General features: G+C 41.1%; 1 protein-coding gene, 1 long non-coding RNA gene and 1 other non-coding gene across 12 annotated transcripts; 2 read left to right on the top strand and 1 right to left on the bottom strand.

Moving 5' to 3' along the window:
• Positions 1-1,414: 1,414 nt before the first annotated feature.
• LOC133465662 (uncharacterized) lies at positions 1,415-11,820 on the bottom strand. Of its 9 annotated transcripts, XR_009784710.1 has the most exons (5): positions 11,601-11,820; positions 10,577-10,756; positions 5,038-5,131; positions 2,491-2,539; positions 1,500-2,308 (listed from the first exon to the last, which is right to left on the bottom strand). It is a non-coding gene; the product is annotated as an uncharacterized LOC133465662 (long non-coding RNA). The 9 variants fall into 9 exon arrangements; XR_009784711.1 differs by lacking the exons at positions 1,500-2,308; positions 2,491-2,539 and adding an exon at positions 1,415-1,487; XR_009784714.1 differs by lacking the exons at positions 1,500-2,308; positions 2,491-2,539 and adding an exon at positions 1,415-1,482.
• On the top strand, positions 4,559-18,863 carry kri1 (KRI1 homolog). 2 transcript variants are annotated; one of them, XM_061748678.1, is made up of 18 exons: positions 4,559-4,749; positions 4,886-4,962; positions 5,061-5,163; positions 6,134-6,233; positions 8,481-8,538; positions 8,612-8,661; positions 8,794-8,893; positions 9,130-9,207; positions 10,165-10,274; positions 10,586-10,814; positions 11,092-11,262; positions 12,042-12,117; positions 12,605-12,711; positions 13,862-14,021; positions 14,100-14,230; positions 15,327-15,391; positions 17,899-17,991; positions 18,072-18,863. In XM_061748678.1, exons 1-18 carry the CDS (start codon positions 4,665-4,667, stop codon positions 18,544-18,546), a joined length of 2,268 nt encoding a protein of 755 aa, XP_061604662.1. In that variant the 5' UTR covers positions 4,559-4,664; the 3' UTR covers positions 18,547-18,863. The 2 variants fall into 2 exon arrangements, with proteins under 2 accessions (XP_061604662.1, XP_061604663.1); XM_061748679.1 differs by having other exon boundaries at positions 4,562-4,749; positions 18,075-18,863.
• Positions 15,121-15,217, top strand: LOC133466675 (Z30 small nucleolar RNA). The gene has a single exon (XR_009785006.1). It is a non-coding gene; the product is annotated as a Z30 small nucleolar RNA (small nucleolar RNA).
• Positions 18,864-22,653: the final 3,790 nt, after the last annotated feature.

Raw genomic sequence — 22,653 nt, 5'->3', positions numbered from 1 at the left:
AATAAATGAATTGCAATTAAATAAATAATGTTTCTTTTTTTTTTACTGTTCATTTAATTTCATTGTTACTGTAATTACAGGACCGGGGTTGCAATTGACAGGGTTATGAAACAATGCTAATGTTGGAGTTTTTGCTCAAGAATGCAAGCTAGCGATGTTAGCTGTTAGGCTAACTAGTCAAGAACAAATTTAGCACTAAAATTAAAAATTAAAACTTTGATATTGCAGCAATATGTATTTTTTTGTAATAAACCAACGGGTTTGCGTCGGTCTGAGTGACACACACCATTATGGCTAAAAACATTGAAAAATAGGAGAGAGGACTTAGCTTTTGTCTCCCCATGGTCAGAGCAAATAGTTGAGGATTTCATTTCTACTGAGTCATGCAGGTCACTTTTTTTCTCTTCCTCTATAGCTACAAATATTTTAATAACAGGGTTACGTTTATGTTGACAGACACAACTTTTAACAATTACTACTATTTAGAATATGTCTGTGATAAAGGTAAATGTGTTACCAATTACAAGAAAGACCAAATCTATCAGTTAGCGATACTTGATATGGGAGTTGTTCATGAAGAGGGAGGGAGGGACATGATAAAAATAGCCATTTTAGGGGCTGATCAAGAGCTATTACATATTTTTTTAAAATATTTAGAAATTAATTTTACAACAGAGGTGGCACGGTGGGGGACTGGTTAGAGCGTCTGCCTCACAGTTCTGAGGACTGGGGTTCAAATCCCGGCCCCGCCTGTATGGAGCTTGCATGTTCTCCCTGTGCCTGCGTGGGTTTTCTCCGGGCACTCCGGTTTCTTCCCACATCCCAAAAACATGCATGGTAGGTTAATTGAAGACTCTAAATTGCCTGTATGTGTGAATCTGAGTGCGAATGGTTGTTTGTTTATATGTGCCCTGCGATTGGCTGGCAACCAGTTCAGGATGTACCGCGCCTCCTGCCCAAAGATAGCTGGGATAGGCTCCAGCACTCCCGTGATCCTTGTGAGGATATGTGGCTCAGAAAATGGATGGATGGATTATTACATATGGTCAGTATTGAGTGGGATCTGTTTTTAGGAATGTCTTCAGGACGTGTTGTGAAACATTTCACAACACGGAAAGCATATTTGGAAGCCATATTTGTAGGTTTTATACGTTTATTGTCTTGGTTTTCTTAATTTTACAAGGAGCACCACATGGAGTATACTGCTATGTGTGACACAGTTTTGATATACAGTATGTGCTGCAGCATATTCAACAGTTTGGCAGCTGTGGTATGCAGACATGGCTGAAAATGTGATGTGTTTTTTTACGCTCGCTTGGTCCGAGTTATTTCAGTCACAGGGCATTGAATCAATCGCAACCGGACTGCTGTGGTTGTCTTCGAACAGACAGAACTGCCAACAGCTGTGGAGCTGCTTTCTTTTGCTCCTTGGACCTGCCTCTTCCTCTTCCCTCCACCCTTTGCGCCCTGCCGCAGCAGCCTCTGCTCTTAAAAGGTGTATTTAACAATAAACTGCTGTGTAGACTTTTAGATTACAGAAGGAAATATATTTATTAATTGCACGCAGAAAATTTAGCATTTTGGCATATTGAAATTGTTGCCTCAGCCACAACAAGAACAACCATTGCAACGAGAAGGGCAGCACCCAGCTCTGTGACTCCTCTCTACTGTGTGGTCATGTGCAAAGTTCAAGGCCGGGCATTAACGGAAGCATGGAGCTGATAACCTGAGTGAGGTGTGAGGGAGAGGGTACAGTGACACTTCCAGGCAACAACAAGCCAATCATGCCTGCAGGTTTCCTAAAGTGTTACAGGCAAATGTATAGTCTTTCTTTAAAATTCAACATGAACCATACCACAGGTTGACTAAACTTCAACTAAAACAGACTCTCATTGTGGAGATAAAGTTTGTTTTTCTTGGCTGTGACGGCAGAGATCTGCTGTTTTTCAAACAAATGCTGCATCTGATCCCATGACATTATTAATCATTAATTGGGCTGCACAAGGTTATGTGTCACTGCCCTATTATTCCAGTAAAACGACAAAAAAGCAATAATTTAACCTTTGCGTCTATGTGACAGACTGTATTTGCACAAGTCCTTAGTTGGTTGCTTCTGTTAACAAAATCTATATTCAACATTGCTGGTGCTAAAGCGTTAACATCTGAGAACATTAACATCAAGAGAATTATTTTCAGGCTTCAGTTTATATTCCAGAGCCTAAGAAAATTCTTTACCAATCATTTTCCTTTTTTACCCCCCCAAGTGCAATGTGATGACAGTATGGTCATATACGTCATTTGGCCTTGCCTAAAGAGATAAAGACAGAAGAAACATTTGTGACACATAAGTGACAGGACAACATAGAGGCTATCTTAACTTTGTTAATGCCCAAAACAATTCCAATTATCAATTATATTAGAAAAAAAAATCATTTGTCACACCATCAAACAAAAATGTCGCAAAATGTGGATACTGTACATTCTACTTACAGTATCTAGTGGAAGAGCTTTTAATTGGTCTGCCTGTCACCATATATCCCTGGCATAGATAGATGACAAAAACTACATTATTTGTAGTAAATAATATTTTTTTTGGACCAATTAAGTGAAATTTGTTTATTTCCAGTGACATAGCCCACAAATATACCACGGCGCCGTAGCTTCAAATCACTGTACTATATATGACACATTGTACATTTTTTAATTATGTGTTATAGTTATACATGGTGTGGATGCCTTATAATTGTATATAAGGGGTCCTTGGTTTCCCACATGCATTTCAAGATGATGAACGTCACGAAAAGAACAGTTATCGCGCTACTTAGTTTAATATGATTGTTTTATAATGATGGCCTAGAAGTGTTTTTCATACATACACAGTATGTACTGTAATTATGACTATGACTGTGTTAGCGTTGGCCGGGTCTAGAAACGCCCCTGGGAACAGAACTCCATCATCCCTTGTCGGGTGCCCCTATCTGCCCTCCTTTCCAACAAACAAGGGACACTCTCCCGCCCTCGGGCTGGGCGGGGAGTGGCTGCATTGCGGGCCCTGCGGGTTGGGCTGGGCATCTTGTTCTCCTGGAGGTGGACGGGGGGTGGGGTGGCTGGGCGTGTGGGTGGGTGGGGTGGTTGTGGGGGGTGACATTGGGTCCCTGCGGCCCCCACTGGGTGGCCGGTTGTCGGGGCGCCTCGGTGGGGCCGGCGGACCGCCCTGGGTCCCTCGGTGTGGGACGTGTCCGGTCCGCCAGGCTGCTCTCAGGTGGACTCCTGGGCCTGATCCCGCCCCTCGATTGATTGAGTGGTGCAGCCACAGCATTTACAGGACACTTCTGTCAGTCTTTGTGCATGTAAAACCATACCAATTCACTTGCATGTATCTGTAGACACACACTCCTAGGACTCTTTCACTGGGTGTGGGGTCACACACTTACTGTGACAAATAACTGATGAATATACAAATCGCTTGTGTAGCCCCTCACTTATACTCTCGTCCTGTAGACTTTTATAATTCACATAATTAATGCGACCACACTTCAGTTGTACAGTCGGGTTCATGACCCTTGTCCTGCATGCTTTTTCTCCTGTCCTTGTCCTGTTCTATCTTCTCCTGTCCTTCCCTCACAGGGTGTAGCAGTACAGCCCCATGCAACACTCATATTTAATATTTCATTGTTGAAGATAATGTAATGATTTACATCTCTCGTCCTGTTTACAATTAGTGCGTTGTCTTTTGATTTTGTTTCTCTCTCCCTTCTAGAAACTTTGTTCTGTTCGACTGATCAAGTCTGGTTTTCAATAAAGCTCAATTATAATACCATAGCAGAAGCTTAAAAACTCCACTGTGACACAGTAAAGCTGTTCCGGCATGAAAGGGATACAGATTTTCCATTCTGCTTGACCTAACAGCCGAACAGGACGACAAAAAAAAAAAAAAAAAAAAAAAAAAAAAAAAAAAAAAAAAAGAACTCCATCATAAACCGAGGAGCCCTGTACACAGAAATGTCACTTTCAAGCAGTGACAGGTGGTGCATTTGGTACCATGGCCTTCAGTGGGGCCTTACCCGTCTTAATCCACCTCTTAATACCACCACTATCATGGCACAGTTTTAGAAACCATCAATACTGTAGAAAAATGCAATATAACAGCATGCAGCTGTGAAATGTACATCATCAAGAGCAGTGCAAAATCAAAATGCATCTAATAACATGGCAAAACTTTAATAAAATACATTTTACTCAACAGAGATGCTTATCGATAAATTGTTTTGGTCATGGAACAAATATTATAATGTAGGTTGTACATTTCAGTCAGTGCTTCTAAGACTGATCAGGGCAGCAGAGAAGCCCTTGCTGGCTCCGATGGTCCTCTGCTGGTTTTAGGAGTGTGGATAACATTGTATTTTTCATTCTTGATGCATACATTTTCACAAATTGTGTTGCTTTTTTGTTGTTGTTGTTGTAAAAACAACAATACAACAATCAAATGTATAATATTTCATTATTGAAAAGAGCACTGCGGAGTGTGACTACGCCCTCTACAGGAGAACTATGATACGTGCACAGGAAAACACGTGCTTCCCCTCTACGCATGCGCCAGTCTACTATGATTCTAATTTTCTTAGCTTCGGGATTATAAACACGTTGTAAAACCACACCGTATCATGTCTGCCAAAACAGATTTTAAAATCAACTCCCAATTCGCAAAGAGATATGATAAATACCGACAGAAAGAAGAGCTGCAGAGGCGTAAGTGTGTTAATGTTAGCTAACGCTGGCTAAAACATACGTGTCGCGTGCTAACGTGGAAACAAGTATTATTGTATTGTATTATTTGGTGGAAGCTGCGCTGTCTTTGACTCTTATTTTGTGTGTTGTTGTGCAGTAAAGGATCGATATGGAGACCGCGATGTTGACAATGAATCGGAATCATCTGAGTCCAGTTCGGAAGACAGCGAAGTGGTTAGCGTAGCTTTCCATTCAATTTGTCAAGAATAATTTTTAAAAAATAAATAAAAAGCAGTCTAATGTACTTACTTGTGTTGTGGTCGACCCTCTAGGAGTTGGATCCAGGGGTTGAAAGGGACTTTTACAGGACATTGTCACTCCTAAAGAAGAAAGATCCGAAGATCTATCAGAAAGATGCGAAATTCTACTCAGAAGGTGTTTCTCATTTTTGTTCGTTATTTGCGTTGCTTTCATATTTTCAGTCGATATTAGTGTAACATTTCAAAGATTTGTTGATTTACATCAAACCAGCATTAGCAATACAACAGCAACAACACAACCTTTTTTTGTTGAATCTGAGTTACAAACTTACAGAACTTTCATAATCGTTATCTCATTGTCAAAAAGCTTGTGGTATCATTGGAAAGTTTGCTAAACACAGAAACAGACAACTATAATAATGATAAAATGATGATAGAAAACCAAGGGCCCAGGTTTACAAAATAATGATCAAGAGCCAAACAGAGCTGGAAGATGGCAGTCAGGTGATGTGTGGTTTGTTTTGGCACTAAAACATGCATAGAAAAAAAACTAATTAAGAGTCGTGAATGAACAAACACTCAATAAGTTCTTAAAATACATAGTGAGGAATAAATATAGTAAAGAGACATTTGTAGTTGATGAAATTTGTGAAATTAGCGTTGGAAGCATTGGAAAAAAAATATGAGCCATCATTGCGGGTTTGAGAAATGACCAACGGTGTGGCCAGAAAATGTGTGTGCAGAATTGGTCAATTTACATCACATTTGGCACAAGCATAGAAAAAATATATATTTAAAGATGCGCTTATGGATGAGAGTCTTTGCGGGGGACTTTTCAACTATAAATTCGGGAAATGTTGTCTGAATATAATAATGTGTGTACTTGGTATTTTAAGAAATTTCAAAGTCGTGATTAAAACTAGGACACGTCTTCTACGTCATCAGTAGTTGTGTGTAGTGGTAAGGTGAATAACGCGAACGGAGTGAAACATGGAAAACAGTGGTTCCATTGCTACTCAAATTGCACAATCGAGAGCAGCTCGTTGAGTGTCAACTTCCGATAACCAGTCAGTGGCGGCTACATGACATAGGCCTATTCTCAATAACTTTTCCCTTGACTAAACGACGACGTTTCTTTTTTTCAGACGCACCCAACACTGCTTTGAAACCATCAACCTCAAAGTCAAGCGTGAAGCCCATGTACCTGAAGGACTATGAGCGTAAAGTCATACTAGAGAAGGAAGGGTGAGTCACCTACTAAGTGTGAATATCTACATTATTTGAATCCTACACTATTGTGGCTTGTGGAGGCAAAGCTTAGCGATTTTCCTTCATTAACCTAATCAAAACAAGTAGGCAGCATGCTGTTTTAGTGGTTAGCATGTCTGCCTCACAGTTCTGATGTTCTGGGTTTGAATCGCTATTCTGGTCTTCCTGTGGAGAGTCTGCATGTTTTCCGGGTAATCCGTCTTCCCCCCACATTCTATAAACATGCATGTTAGGCAGAAGTGTTGACTCGAGTCACACTTGAGTCATGAATTTGATGACTTTAGACTCGACTTAACATTATGTTAAAAGACTTCCAACTCGGCGGACGACTGGTTAGAGCGTCTGCCTCACAGTTTTGAGGACTGGGGTTCAATCCCCGGCCCCGCCTGTGCGGAGTTTGCATGTTTTCCCCGTGCCTGCGTGGGTTTTCTCTGGGCACTCCGGTTTCCTCCCACATCCCAAAAAACATACATGGTAGGTTAATTGAAGACTCTAAATTGCCCGTAGGTGTGAATGTGAGTGCGAATGGTTGTTTGTTTATATGTGCCCTGCGATTGGCTGGCAACCAGTTCAGGATGTACCGCGCCTCCTGCCCGAAGATAGCTGAGATAGGCTCCAGCACTCCCGCGACCCTTGTGGGGATAAGCGGCTCAGAAAATGGATGGATGGATGGATGGATGGATGGACTTCCAACTCGACTTGAACATGAATAGAAATGACTTGTGACTTCACTTGGACTCGACCCCATTGATTTGAAAAAACTTGCTACTTTGACCAAAGCACTGAGAAACCGACATTTCGTAGCTTTCTATTTCTATATCTACAGTCCCCTCCAAAAGCATTGGAACGGCAAGGTCAATTTCTTAGATTTTGCTTCAGCTTTTATTTCATGGTATTATGCCACCAAATATTAAATGTTATACACTTTAAGTTAATTTAATGTCTGTTCCAATACTTTTGCTCACTTGAAAAGTGGGTGGTTTCAAACAAAAGGTGCTCTGTCCTGAGTTTTTTAACACATCTACATGTAAATACCATAAAATAAAAGCTGGAATTCTGAAATTTTGTCTCATATTCATCTTTTTATCTGAAACCCAAATGTCTTCAGTATACAACAAAAAAAAAGGAGTTGACCTTGCTGTTCCAATAGTTTTGGCGGGGACTGTATATGTGCAACTCACTGTTTTTCTCTCTCTTTCGTTCTTGCTATATGCACAATGTGAATAAAATAAAATAAAAAAGTGATTATCTAAAAGAGGAAACCAATTAGTCGTTCATTATGAAGTGAAATGTCTAATTTTCTCTTGTGTATACATAATAGCTCTTTAACCAAGCTAAAATAAATGTTATCCTTATCCTTATTATTCCGATAAAATTGTGAGTAGAATACTTTATTACTAATTGCAGCACTACTAGATATGAACCTTTATTTGTGACAGAGCTGTATAATGTCGCTTCAGAAATAAAATGAGAAAAAGTAAGTCATAGCATTTTCATTGAATAACTGAAAATGTACTATTGATCGGTTTTGAAGGGGCAATAAACTGAGCCCCCCCCCTTGGTTTTGAAGGTGTAAACATTTTGATCAGCCCCCTACTTTTCTTATAAAGGTTCAATGCACTTGTTTGTCAAATTTATTTTGATAAATGTGGATTTTAAAATATATTAAATATATAAATGCAGTATATAATATATCCTTTATTAAAATCTAAATATATATATATATTAAAATATGTTTTTATTTTGTTGGTAAAAGGACTCGAAAAACAAAGTGTAGGACTTGCATGTCTCGACTTGAGACTTGACTCGGGACTTGAGGGCAAAGACTTTAGACTTACTTGTGACTTGCAAAGCAATGACTTGGTCCCACCTCTGATGTGAAGTGTATTAAAGACCCACATTGTCCAAAGGTGTGAGTGTGAGTGAGAATGGTTTGGCTGGCGACCAGTCCAGACTTTACACGCCTCTCACCCAAAGTCAGGTGGGATATATTCCAGCTCACTCACGACCATAATGAGGACAAGTTATATTAAAAAAATGGACGGATGAAAGTGTTACTGTAACTGTGAATATATTGGAAGAGCTTTTAAGTGTTTTACAATGTGACTGATGCATATATTTGTAAGTGCCCTTCAGTTGTTTGAGTTGCTCAAAGTAGGTGCATGAAGTTTCATAGATTTTTGTCCACCCTTCTTTGATTGCAACATGTATTTGATTCCTCAGAAAATATGATGATGAGGATAGTGACAGTGATGATGAGGAGGCAGCCAAAAGACTAGAAGTAGGTATTTTCATGGGCTAAGATTGCTGCCAAGCAATTTGGGCATGTTTCTAATTGTTCTTTTCCTTTCTAGAGGGCCTCTTCCCCCAGCTACCTGCAGGAGCAGAAGCAGTTGAAAGAAAGGTACCAACAATTTTTATGTTAAACAAATCAAGTCGAAATCTGTGTTTTTTAAAAACGAAACCGCATGTGATAACAGCTAAAAGCAGGTATACGACAGCTAACATAAGCCCTGATCACGTTGATTTCTTTCAGTTTCCAAAAGTTCATCCAAGACAGTGATGATGAAAATGACGGCAGTGGGGAAGGAGTCTCCCAGTTGCTAAAGAGGAGGATCAAAACACAGGAAGAACAGGTCAGAACTAAGATTGTACCTGAAGTGGTACTTTTATGCCTGTCTAGGGGTGTCCAGGCCATAACATAAAACAGGAGTCACCAATTCCCTTAAGTCAAGCAGCCACTGAGACATTTAAATATAAGCAGGAAAACACAGCATGCACTGACACCAGAGCAGACAGAGTAAAAAAACAGAACACTTCTAAATGTGAACACAAGTCCCATGAACATCTCTACATGTCTGTGTGTTTATAGGACAAAGAGGAGGCAGACTATGTGGAGTGGCTCAAAGGGCAGGTGGATCTTGACGGACCGGAGGAGGTGAAGGACATGGTGAGTAAATGAATTTTGATAGATCTGAAAAGTAATGCTATGTCCACAGGCACTGTACCATATTGGTGGAGATAAGGGAAACTGATATTAAAGTGGAGATAGCCTTAAATATAACGTTCGAAAATAGTGTTATCAAAACAAACAATATCTGCTCTCCGGGAGATAAAGGGGGCACACTAATGTGAAGACAAAGAAGACAAGCCCAAAAAAAAACACCTACATCTTGATACACATCTGCTGAAAGGTTTTGGACCTAAAACTCAGCTTGCATGTGAACAAAGGTCAAGGTGCATTGGGAACAAAACAGATTTGTAATATGAATTTTTTTAGTTGGGACGCTAGCTCACCTATGATCCTAATGACGACAAGCTTGATAGAAAGTGGATAAATGGAGTCATTGTTTTCATTTTCCATCCATCCATTTTCTGAGCCGCTTATCGTCACAAGGGTCGCGGGAGTGCTGGAGCCTATCCCAGCTATCATGGGGCAGTAGGCGGGGTACACCCTGAACTGGTTGCCAGCCAATCGCAGGGCACACAAACAACCATTCACACTCACATTCACACCTAGGGGCAATTTAAAGACTTCAATTAACCTACCATGCATGTTTTTGGGATGTGGGAGGAAACCGGAGTGCCCTGAGAAAACCCACGCAGGCACGGGGAGAACATGCAAACTCCACACAGGGGGGGCCGGGGATTGAACCCCAGTCCTCAGAACTGTGAGGCAGATGCTCTAACCAGTCGTCCACCGTGCCGCCTTTTCATTTTCCATTCAAATTAAAGTATTGTGAATGTATTTGTTCATTATTCCTCTGTCCATTCTGTGACCTCACAAACAACTATGAAGAACTGGATGAGCATCAAACAACACCTGTGAAAATAAATGCCACTGTTAGTGTGCACTTATGTCCTTGCTTTAACTGCTGTGATCATGAACATGTTTATGTTGTGACAGAAATACCTACGAGACTACTGGAATGACCCGGAACTGGATGAGAATGAATGTTTCCTTCGAGACTATGTTCTAAACAAACGCTACAAAGATGACGACGACGACGATGAGAGGTAGAATATTTTTCCCCCTCTGCTTTGTCTTCCTATATTCCACTGATGGTGTATTGGCTCACATGTCTGATTTCAGTGTAGGCAGCATGGGCTCGGTATGAATGGTTGTCTGTTTCTATGCCCTGAGATTCTCTTGCGACCAGTCCAGGGTATAGTCTTGCCTGTTCTTTTTTCCCCAAAAAAATCAGCTGTTATAGACTGCAGCCCCCTGTGAGAGCAGGATAAGCAGTATAGAAGATGGATGTCTTCCTATTGAACTATGAAGTAAAACTACATATGACCAAGCATGCAATACAACTTACTGTTTGAAGGATCCCGACATATGAGGAGGTGGTGCAGAACGATGTGGAGGATTCTGAAGAGGAAGGCGAGACCTTCTTGGAGCGGCAGCAGGACTTTGAGAGAAGCTACAATTTCCGTTTTGAGGAGCCCGATGCTCATCAGATCAAGACATATCCTCGCAACATTGCCACTTCAGTGCGCTCCAAAGATGATCGCAGAAAACGCAAAAGGGAGGAAGTGAAAGAAAGGAAGGAGATGGTATGTGAAAAGCATCACCGTAAAAATTTATTTTAAGATTAGACAAAACTGTGAAACTTCTGAGACTGGGAAAATACGCAAAATAGTTGCAGGGCTTTTTAAGACGTAGGGTTTAGCTATAAATATTCAGAATTTAAGTATTCCATGTTTCTGTGTCGTGTGACTTCATACGACTGCACATCTGTGAAGTTTCGGTATATTGATGGTGGGACATATTGCGATCATCTAAGTTCTTAATATGCCATCATAATTTTCCATCCCTCTTCAACTCTCATAGGAGAAACAGCATAAACGGGAGCAGCTGAAGCAACTGAAGAACTTAAAGCGAAACGAGATCATGGACAAACTGAAGATGCTTCAGGAGCTTACTGGCAATGACAAGCTAGCTTTTAGTCAAGCTGATCTGGAAGGAGATTTCAATCCACAACATCATGACGAGCTCATGCAGGTCGGTGCACATTCACACAAAAAGGCACATACATTTTGGAACATTGTCTCAGAGCCTTTCCACTTGTTTACCTTATTCACAGTGATCTTCTATTTTTTATATTATACAAAAAAAAAAAATACTGCCACAAATGTGGGCCATTCCTTGCAAGAGGAACCTGTCAATTTTTTTGTTAGAAAAACACATTTTTGTGTGTGAGAAAACTGTTTTTCCAACACAAATTTAATATGACAATGTTGCATAAATGAGTTCACAACAAGGAAAATCTAGCAAAGCTACACAAACAGTTAAGCCACAGTCTAATGATCAAAATTCTGAATATTAAGAAAAAAGCTTACCTTTAAAAGGGGTCTACTTATTTATGGTTAGCACTTTATATGGGAGGTGTACTATATTAGCAAGATGTCAGTATTGTTTAATTAATGCCTTTCTGATTGTATCGATGTAGACTGATTATTATCTTTGCAAAGACTGTGATATAGCTTGGTTGTGTTGTAATTGCTAATTGAAGTCTAAAATGTCCATAGGACAAGAACTATTGCTCTTCAAGACCTAGGTGGAAAGTATGTTATTCAGAAGGATGAGCTTTATTTCTTTGGGGGGCGGGGATTAGGGATGACTCAGCCCCCTGCAGGTGCATTGTGTTTGTCTAATTGGACTTTGTAGTAACATGATGACCAGCTGGGTGTGTCATATGAGAAAGCATTGGGTCGAAGCCTCACTTAGTTGGATATTTTATTGGTGCATTGCAAGTGTATGAACTTTCTCTTTATTTGCAGAAATGTTTTGGGGACAAGTACTATGGCGAGCAAGAAGATGAGAAGCCTCAGTTTGAGGATGATGATAACCTTGAGGGTAAAGTCTGTTCATTTCTATCAGCTAGTCTTTTAATCCTTTCTAAGCATTCAAACATTTTTGTAGCAATTTCTTCAGTTACTAAAGCCAGCCCCACACAGAGCAACATGTGCGAACACCACCATTTTATTTTATAAAATGCAGTCGCATCGTGCAGTGAGTAGTGTTCTACATCTAGTTTTCATTGGTTGCTGACAGTCTACAACTAATTTGACTGCAATTCAAAACTTGAAATTTTTTATTTTATGAATTTTAGTGATCTTTATGGCCAATCAAAATGCCAGGTTATATCAAATGACAACAATTACATTTGCGGGTACCATGTGATATCCAGCCCATTGCTGCCATGTTGTACCTGTATAGGGAAATGGCTTAATGAATTAAAAAAATACTCAACTACATTTATAATTTCCATCAGTTCCGTCTATTTCAGCCACATTGCTCATGTCTTCATATTAAGATGTTTTGTTGTTTGTGTATGAAACAGAGCAGTGGAACTGGGACACGTGGACAGGAGAAGAGCAAGAAGAAACGTATGGCGAAGAGGCGGACTATGATGCCGCAGAGCCGCACTGTGATGACCAGGATTTCATCGTAAGTGAATCCTTTGTAACCTGAACCCTCACCTCAGCACGGTCATACGCATCATAATCTGTCATATACAATATGCTTCACTCACAAACCACTGTGTGTTTTAGACACGCGTGGGTCAATTTGGTAGCTTGCACTGGGGGCCGCGTGGTCGCCGTGAAAGGAGGAAAGTTTGAGTGGCCAACGTACTTGTCATGTTCAGCTAGCATGCCTGACTTCCTCTCGGGATTATAGAAAAAATGTGTATCCAGTGAGTGGAGAGTAGGTGTGAATTGCAATTTTTTTTTCTACGCTAAGACCGCAGGTTGTACTTGTGACGCTTGTAACAGTCACACATTCTAAACTGTCACGATCGAATAATTGGATTGCAAAAAAGGCTGATGCAAATTCTCTTCCCCAAAGCTTCGCAGGGATAATTTTTCCACTTTGACTAATGTTACTGCAGTCGCACACACCACTCCATGTAGAAATAAGTTGCTGCGATGGCGGCGGGCGAAGATTAAGTGCAATGTGTACAAAAAGTGCGCCTATGATTGCCGACATAAGTTAAAGTATCTTTTTGTTAGCTAATTTAATACAGCCTGCCCTCACAAGTAGGGATGTTCGATACCACTTTTTTCAGACTGACACCAGTTTTCACTTGACTACTCACTAATACAGAGTGCTGATACTACTAGTACTTTTTATGAAATATCTATTAACACAATGCCAGAATCTCAATTAACTTAATGCAGAAGAGTGAACAAAGACCTACTTGTGTTATGACTGCTGGTGTACAATGTACAATGACTGTGTCATCCATTCATCTTATGGTCTTCAAACACCCTGCTAACTGTGGTGCAAACTTCGGGCATACAAAAGGATAGTACAGGTCCCATTCATAGTGCATGCATTCTTAATTGTGAAGACCCATCGAATTTACATGTGTAGCACTGACAGTCTCTATAGCCAGTCTGCTGCGACCTTGTACAGCGATTGGGGCGGAGGTCGGGGGGGTTGCGCAAGCATTTACCATGGTTTCATCCAGTTTTCCACTGTAGACTGCCCATACGGTGGGTTGTGAGTGAGGTTTTGGTCCGAGGTCCACTAAAGGAACAATTTTGCCAAGCTTGACAAAGAAATTCCTGAGACATCTTCCCATATATTGAAACAGATGGATGCAGACTATGACCATAGCCAGAACGCAGTTTCTAAAAAGAATAAAAAGGAGAGGAAGAAAATGAAGAAGGCAGATGTACCTCAGATGGGCAAGAAGAAAAAGAAGTCTCACTTTGCAGAAGTGGTCACAAAAAACAAGCCCGTCTTTGATCCTCGTAAGTGTCAAATCCTCCAACATGCACATACTCGGCTTTAATGTTGCATTCATCTAATGAATATATTTTATATTTCAGAGGAGAAGAGTTTTGAGCAGTACCTGGATGAATACTATAAACTGGACTATGAGGACATCATTGACGACCTCCCATGCAGGTTTCGTTACAGGCAGGTCCTGGCCAATGACTTTGGTCTGTCCACTGATGAGGTACGCATGGGAACATTTGCACAATCTAGAAACGCACAGTCAAGTGCCGACCTCACAATCCTAACAGTGGCCCAATTGAGGGATTGTATCTAAAAGCCGATGTCATAACACGCACTGTCACAAAAGGCATATGAAGTTAACAAATACGTGGCTTATATTTTTTTTTTAAGTGTAATTGGGCTGCTATTCACCAATCTTCACAGCCGCTCATTTCCAAGCTCAGTCCTTGATTACTACTCATTTTAACATCCAATTCCACATATGTTAAGCAGACCTTAGAATATTGTTAAAATACATGTAAGGTTACAAAAATGTGAATCAACGAAGTCGTCTCTTGGATGCTTGATAGTCAGTCCCGCTTTTTGAAGGTGTCTACATAGGCCCGGTCCCCTGAATGTTGAATGTGGCCACAGCTCTAATCTGTCTGCACCCACTCATGCTTGAATTCTTTTTTTGTTTTTATGGTGGATTTGTGCCTTATTTGCTGAGAAATTAAACTGAGAACTGTCATACGTAGAAATGCTAACAAAATGCAACAAAACATTTATTCTGTGTTCTGCCTTGACCCTTTCCCCACTCCAAATTGTGATAAGTTTTAGCCTTAATATGCAAAGTGACAATGGGTAAAGCCTTGATGTAGACAAAATGTCAACTTTTTTTTCTATTTCTGGATATTCTTAGATGGCAGGTTAATTGGAACTGTGAAATGGGTTTACCCTCATTTTTTTAAGTATTAATGCTCACCAACTCAAGCTGAATCAAAAGTAATGAATCAAATACAACTGATATTGAGAAGGCACATTTGATGTGCATATGTACAGTTGCTAAGTTTGATCTTTTGTACAGGATTAGTGAATATGAACTGTACACTTGGAAAGATGTGCAATGTGCTGCAGTGATGAGCCAATGAGATGACCTGGTATTGCCTCCTTCATGGGAGAGCTCTGACCAGGGAATGATTTTAAACTTAATCTTCTCTCTGAGCAGAACACACAGTATCTAACGAAATAATATCTCTCTGAGCAGAACACACAGTATCTAACTAAATCATAAATGGTTCAGTTAGACTTGATGATGGGCTCTTTAAATTCCGCAGATCTTGGGTGCTGATGATAAGGAACTCAATCGATGGTGCTCTCTGAAGAAGACCTGCATGTTCAGGTACTGGGTGTTAACAGTGGCGGGCCATGCATTTGGGACCTGGGGCTTCAGTGGACCAGATTTAACAACTATCACATCACAATTATAGAAACCTTCAATCCCATTTTTTTATAATAATTGTAATATAGCTGTATGCGACTGCCACGTATATCATCTGGAGCTTTTCAACATCAATATTTATCTAATAACATGACAAACATTAATAAAATACATCAAACCCACCAGCAATGCTGATTAATGCAGAAATTGTTTGCAGATCACTATAGATGTTTTTGCAAGTCAAATTTGGAGTGACAGGTTTTGCTCTGACCAACCAGAATTACTAGCATCTGACTTCATCAAGGGCCATCTCACTGGATTTGAAAGCTGATCGGTCAAAGAACAATCCCCTAGCAAATGTAAATCTTCTATATGCACAATTCACGTGACCAAACCCAGAGAACGGGATAGAAGACTTCCTGTGTGTGTTACATTACCGAGCAGGAGTACAGTTTGATTATGATTACATTGTTTCAAGCCGAACTTGATAAAACAATTTCGTTCATGGCTGGTGTTTTTGGACAAAAGTTAAATATTAGACTTTACACCGATTTTTATCGGCTGATCGGTATCGGCCGATATTTAGCATTTTATGCTGATTGGCTGATCGGCTTTGTCGTCATTCGCTGAGCCGATCAATGATGTCATTATGACATTAAAGCCGCAAAAGACATTAACTCAGCATCACCGCGTGCACAGTATTGCACCGTCAGACTACAGCAATAAAATCTTGATTTCCGATACTACCGCATCCCGTTTTTTACGATCATTGGGCTTTATCTTGTCAGCTCAAATGCGACCGGATACACTCGTTAGAGTGGCGACGACAAGCCAACTTAGTATTATAAGGACTAAATGGGGAAAAACGTGTGTTGGTTGTCACCGGTGTTCAGGACAGGAGCGGACGTTCGTTTAAGACTTGCTTCAGGTATGTTCACGTACTTTTAATACGATACGGCTCGCAAGCAGGTAATAAAATGTTATGTAGCCTAGCAAGCTAGCGGTAGCACGAACTGTTGGACGTAAACAGTCTGTCGAATCATGCTCTAACGTTTTGGTGTGGGAGAAGTCATTTAATTAAAAATAAAGTAATTTAATTACAGTAAGTTAGCACCCATTATTTCTGTCACGTTGTAATGTTGGTTTGACCTGACTGATTAGAATACACGCTCTGACTAGAGCAGTGATTTCCAACCTTATGGAGCCAAGGAACATATTTTATAATTGAAAACTCTCACGGCACACCAACAAACAAAAATGTCACCAAAAGTGGGTACATTAATTACTGTTTACGTCCTGCAATCTAATAGAAGACCATTCATTTGTTCTGTCTGTCACTATGCCTCACTGACATAGAGGCACAAAGATACATTGATTGTAAATATAATTTTTTGAGCAATTAAGTACACGTGTATATACAGTAAATGAACAGGTCATTTAAATAGACATTCCTCCATCTTATCGTTTTTTTAAACTCACTGATCGGTGGTTGGCCCCAAAAATCCTGATCGTGTAAAGCCTATTAAATAAGTGTTCGAAAAAAAAATTTTTTTGCACTTAAAATAGAACATATTCATTTTATAACATGAGCTCTGCTCTATTAAGAAGACAAAGGTCATCTGGCTTCTGTATCCTTGTCTCGCTCTCTGATACCATAGTATTAAAAACATGAAATATTTGGTGGTGCTAGTTACGTCAAGGCAGAAGATAACTTCTTGTTTTTATGAGTGACTTGACTTTAGAAATTAATTTTAGCACTTCCTAGCAGCCACAAACCTGGTTGTAGTGTCTCCTTAAATGTAAGTTTTTATTAGTCTCATGTTCTCTGCTTCTCCTGGCTCGTCTATGAAGGGATAGCATTTTTGTGATGTATATCATTTATACAAATATGATACAGTATATGTAAACGCGAACAAAGCCGAAACGTTGGATAGTCATTTTTGGTGGCTCTGTGGGCACATCTTAAACAAAGGACATTGTATACATTTTAAGTTCCTACAGTTGCTTTCTTCCGGTGTCCATCGGCATTCACCCGAACTAGGAGGCAGTGCTCAGACCCGTTTTGCCGAATCCTGAAGTAGGTTGCGTGTATACCAGATTTAGAGCAGCCAGCGCTATTGATTTGAAGCACCCTGGTTAGATTAGATTGACGTGGCAACACATAGAGGCTGAAATCTGATGGGACAAAAAATAATAATAAATCTACCATCCGCATACACACAGTGGAAGCAGTGCAGCCAAGAGAAACGCCATAAAATGAAGAGAATAGACTGTTGGGAATAAATTCAATTTAATGAAACCAATACTTGGGTTTGTAAATGTACGTCAATGCGTCTGGTGGTATTTAGGCCAGCAGAGAAGGCCTTTCTAGCCTTGATGGCTATACCACTGGACTCTTAGATTTACAGATCGAATTTGTAGCTTTCAAGTTGACTAGATTGTCTTCCCTTTTTGTTTTGATTTTTCAGATCTGACCACGAAGAGATGAATGATTTGAGGAACTACAAAATAAAATCACAGAATGATAAGAAAAGAGAAATACTGATGTCTGTATATTCTGAGTGAGTTGAACACACTGCACTTTTTCCATCCACATGGCTGAAAAATCTTAGTCTGATTTGATTTATCTGATTTGAATCAGCAGAATGTATAAAGAGGTGGCACCTGGGAAGACCAAGATGGGAAAGAAGCGACGCGATCGTGTGAAAAATGCCGAGAGGCACAACAGAGAAGCTGAGGACAGTGACACAGCCTCTATGATGGAGACATCGGACAAGACTGCACAAGCTCTTCGAGACTTTGGGTCTGATGTAGAGGAACCTGAGGAGTTTCTGAAGAAAAAGATCAAAGCAGAAGAGGAACCCCAGACACTTCCTGCTGATGAAGCGGTTCAGGTTAAAGACAACGTTAAGACAAAATGGGCGAAGAAGCTCAAGCAGCCAGGTGGACACCGCAAACCAGGAACAGTTGGAGTGAAAATTGGAGGTCGGGAGTTTAGTAAACAGAGACTGAAGGCATATGGCTTGAATCCTAAGAGACTGTTCTTCAGACAGCTCGGAAGGCAAAAACGGAAAGAGCAAGAGAAGAGAGAGAAGCGGAAAAAAAACACTGCTTAACAGAGTTACTGTTGAATAGACTGAAATATTACATTTTTATGGTCCAAATATGTCATTTAATTTACCACTTTTTATTTTATTTTGTATTATTAAACCTTCTGTAGTAAAATAGCAGTACAGGTGTGATGTTTAAAATGCTGACATTCTATTTTTTTTGGACTTTTGATGATGTTTTAAATTGGAAAATAAACAAATCAGCTCTCTGTTCCAGTCTTCTGGGAAGATGATTTGGAGTGTTTTGTTAAAGCAATTTCATTTTGATGGACGAATAACAACTGAGTGTAAATAGTGTTTGCCATTAAAAACATTACATTTTTGCTGTTTTCCTATGGCCCATAATATTTTTGGGCAACTATGTCCCAGCATCTTCTTACATGTGGCGAAGTTTGTAACACCCTCCTGGGCAGCAGTTTAACTCCTCTGTAAAGATGGGAACTTTGGTGATGAAGGAGCACACCAGTTTCACTGAATCTCTCCTTGTATGTCTGCATGTGTGTGATGTGGTTCAGTGTGGTGGGCAAACAAAAGAGACAGCAAACCGTTACGGTGAATTTCCCTGTGATGAATGAATCTGTATAATTTGAGTTTCACGTTGGGTGTTGCAATACTGAAATGAACAATGAACTAACCTACGGTATTCTAATGTATTGAGATGCACCTGTATATTATACAGTGGTGTGAAAACGTATTGCGCCTTCTCAAACAGGTTTTTGCATAGTTTCCCCACTTTAATGCTTAAGATCATCAGACAAATGTAACCCAAGTAAACTTGAAATGCTGTTTTTAAATGTTGATTTCATTTGTTAAGGGGGGAAAAAAAACATGCGCAGTTACCTGACCCTGTGTGAAAAAGTAATAGCCCCCTAAACCTAATAAGTGGTTGCAGTAGCAACTGAAGTCAAGTATTTTTCGATAACTGGCAATGAGTCTTTCACATCTCTAGAGATATTTTGGCTCACTCTTCCTTGCAGAATTGTTTGAATTCAGTAAAAATGGAGGGTTTACGAGCATTAATGGTCATGCCACTGCATTTCAATCAGATTCAAGTTCGTGCTTTGGCTGGGCCACTCCAAAACCTTCATTTTGTTTTTGTTAGCCATTCAGAAGTCGACTTGCTGGTGTGTTTTGGATCGTTGTCCAGCGGCAAAACCCAAGTGCACTTCAGCATGAGGTCACGAACTGATGGCTGAACATTCTCCAGGATTTTCTGTTGAACTGTATTCATGGTTCCATCAATCACAGCAAGTTGTCCAGGTCCTGAAGGAATAAGGACCCCAAGACCATCACATTACCACCACCATGTTTGACTGTATGATGTTCTTTTTCTGAAATGCTGTGCTCCATTTACGCCAGATGTAATGAGACGCACACCTTTCAAAAAGCTCAACTTTCATCTCGTCAGTCCATATAATAGTCTTGGGGAATCATTCAGATGTTTTTTTTTTTGCAAAAGTAAGATGTGTTCTTTTTAGTCAGCAGTGGTTTTCACCTTGCAACTATGCCATGAATGCCATTTTTGCCCAGTCTCTTCCTTATTGTTGTGTCATGATCACTGCCCTTAACTGAGGCAATTGTGTGAAGCTTGCAATTCTTCAGAAGTTGTCCCGAGTTCCTTTGTGGCCTCCTGGATGAGTCATCGCCGTTCTCTTGGGTAATATTTGTAGGCTGGCCACTCCTGGGAAGGTTCACCACTGTTCCATGTTTTCTGCGTGTGAAGATAATGGCCTGTGGTTCGCTGAAATCCTAAATCTTTAGGAATGGCTTTATAACCCTTTGCAGACTGATAGATGTCAATTACTTTATTTCTCGACTGTTCTTGAATTTGTTTGGGTTGTGTCATTTTGTTGCAGCTTTTTTAGATCTTTTGCCTGACTTGATTTTGTCAGACCGGTTCTGTTTCAGTGATTTCTTGATTGAACAGGTCGGGAGGTAATCAGGCTTGGGTTTGCTCAGTGAAAATTAACCAAAAGTTGTGATTAGCCACAATTCATATTTAAAAAGGGGAGAGATTACTTTTTCACACAAGGCCAGGTAACGTTGAATAGTTTATTTCCACATTTAAAACAACATTTTAAGTTCGCTTGAGTTATATTTGTCTGCTATTTACATTTATTTGATGATCTTAAGCATCTTAAAGTGGGGAAACTATGCAAAAATATAAGAATTTGAGAAGGGGGCAATATTTTTTCACAGCACTGTATAATATACAGATGCATGTCAATAAATTAGATTGAATACTGTAGGATAGTTCATTGTTCATTTCAGCGTTGCAATTCCAAATGTGAAACTCATAAATTATACAGATTCATTCATCACAAAATACTTTTCAGAAGGCCAATTGCAACCTCATTTCCATCTTAAAGTCATTTTGAGTGTTTCTTATGTAACATAATTTATTTGAGATGGTGAACTATAGGTTTTCATTTGCTGTAAAATAACAAAATCATAAAATAGTTCATTCTCTGTAATGAATCTTTTTCCATCCATCCATCTTCTACCGTTTATCCGAGGTAGGGGTCGCGGGGGCAGTAGATTAGCAGGGATGCCCAGACTTCCCTTTCCCCAGCCACTTCATACATCTCTTCCGGGGGATCCCGAGGCGTTCCCAGGCCAGCCGAAGGATGTAGTCTCCAGCATGTCCTGGGTCGTCCCCGGGGTCTCCTCCTGGTGGGATGTGCCCGGAACAGCTCACCAGGGAGGCGTCCAGGAGGCATCCGAATCAGATGCCCCAGCCACCTCATCTGGCGACTCTCGATGTGAAGGAGCAACGGCTCTACTCTGAGATCCTCCCGGATGACCGAGCTTCTCACCCTATCTCTAAGGGAGAGCCTGGAGGAAACTCATTTCGGCCGCTTGTACCTGGGATCTCGTTCTTTCGGTCACGACCCACAGCTCGTGACCATAGGTGAAGGTAGGAACATAGATCGACCGGTAAATCGAGAGCTTCGCCTTTCGGCTTAGCTCCTTCTTTACCACAACGGATCGATGCAAAGTCCGCATCACTGCAGACGCTGCACCGATCCTGTCGATCTCCCGTTCCATTCTTCCCTCACTCGTGAACAAGACCCCAAGATACTTGAACTCCTCCACTTGGGGCAGGATCTCATCCCCGACCTGGAGAGGGCACGCCACCCTTTTCCGACTGTGGACCATGGTCTCAGATTTGGAGGTGCTGATTCTCATCCCAGCCGCTTCACACTCGGCTGCGAACTGCTCCAATGAGAGTTGGAGGTCACGGCTTGATGAAGCCAACAGAACCACATAATCTGCAAAAAGCAGAGATGCAATACTGAGGCCACCAAACCGGACCCCCTCTACGCCTCAGCTGCGCCTAGAAATTCTGTCCATAAAAGTTATGAACAGAATCGGTGACAAAGGGTAGCCTTGGCGGAGTCCAACCCTCACCGGAAACGAGTCCGACTTACTGCCGGATATGCGGACCAAACTCTGACTCCAGTCGTACAGGGACCGAACAGCCCGTATCAGGGGGTTCGGTACCCCATACTCCCGAAGCACCCCCCACAGGACCACCCAAGGGACACGGTCGAACGCCTTCTCCAAGTCCACAAAACACATGTAGACTGGTTGGGCGAACTCCCATGCACCCTCGAGGACCCTGCCAAGGGTGTAGAGCTGGTCCACTGTTCCACGGCCAGGACGAAAACCACACTGCTCCTCCTGAATCTGGGATTCAACTTCCCGACAGACCCTCCACTCCAGCACCCCTGAATAGACCTTACCAGGGAGGCTGAGGAGTGTGATCCCCCTGTAGTTGGAACACACCCTCCGGTCCCCCTTCTTAAAAAGTGGGACCACCACCCCAGTCTGCCAATCCAGAGGCACTGTCCCCGATGTCCACGCGATGTTGCTGAGGCGTGTCAACCAGGACAGCCCTACAACATTCAGAGCCTTGAGGAACTCTGGGCGAATCTCATCCACCCCTGGGGCCTTGCCACCGAGGAGCTTTTTAACTACCTCGGTGACCTCAACCCCAGAGATAGTAGAGCCCGCCTCAGAGAACCCAGACTCTGCTCCCTCATGGGAAGCCGTGTCGGTGGAATTGAGGAGGTCTTCGAAGTATTCTCCCCACCGGCTCACAACGTCCCA

This window comes from Phyllopteryx taeniolatus, chromosome 16, assembly GCF_024500385.1.
Source record: "Phyllopteryx taeniolatus isolate TA_2022b chromosome 16, UOR_Ptae_1.2, whole genome shotgun sequence".
In the NCBI taxonomy this organism is placed as follows: Eukaryota; Metazoa; Chordata; class Actinopteri; order Syngnathiformes; family Syngnathidae; genus Phyllopteryx; species Phyllopteryx taeniolatus.
This window is presented reverse-complemented; position numbering and strand designations above follow the sequence as displayed.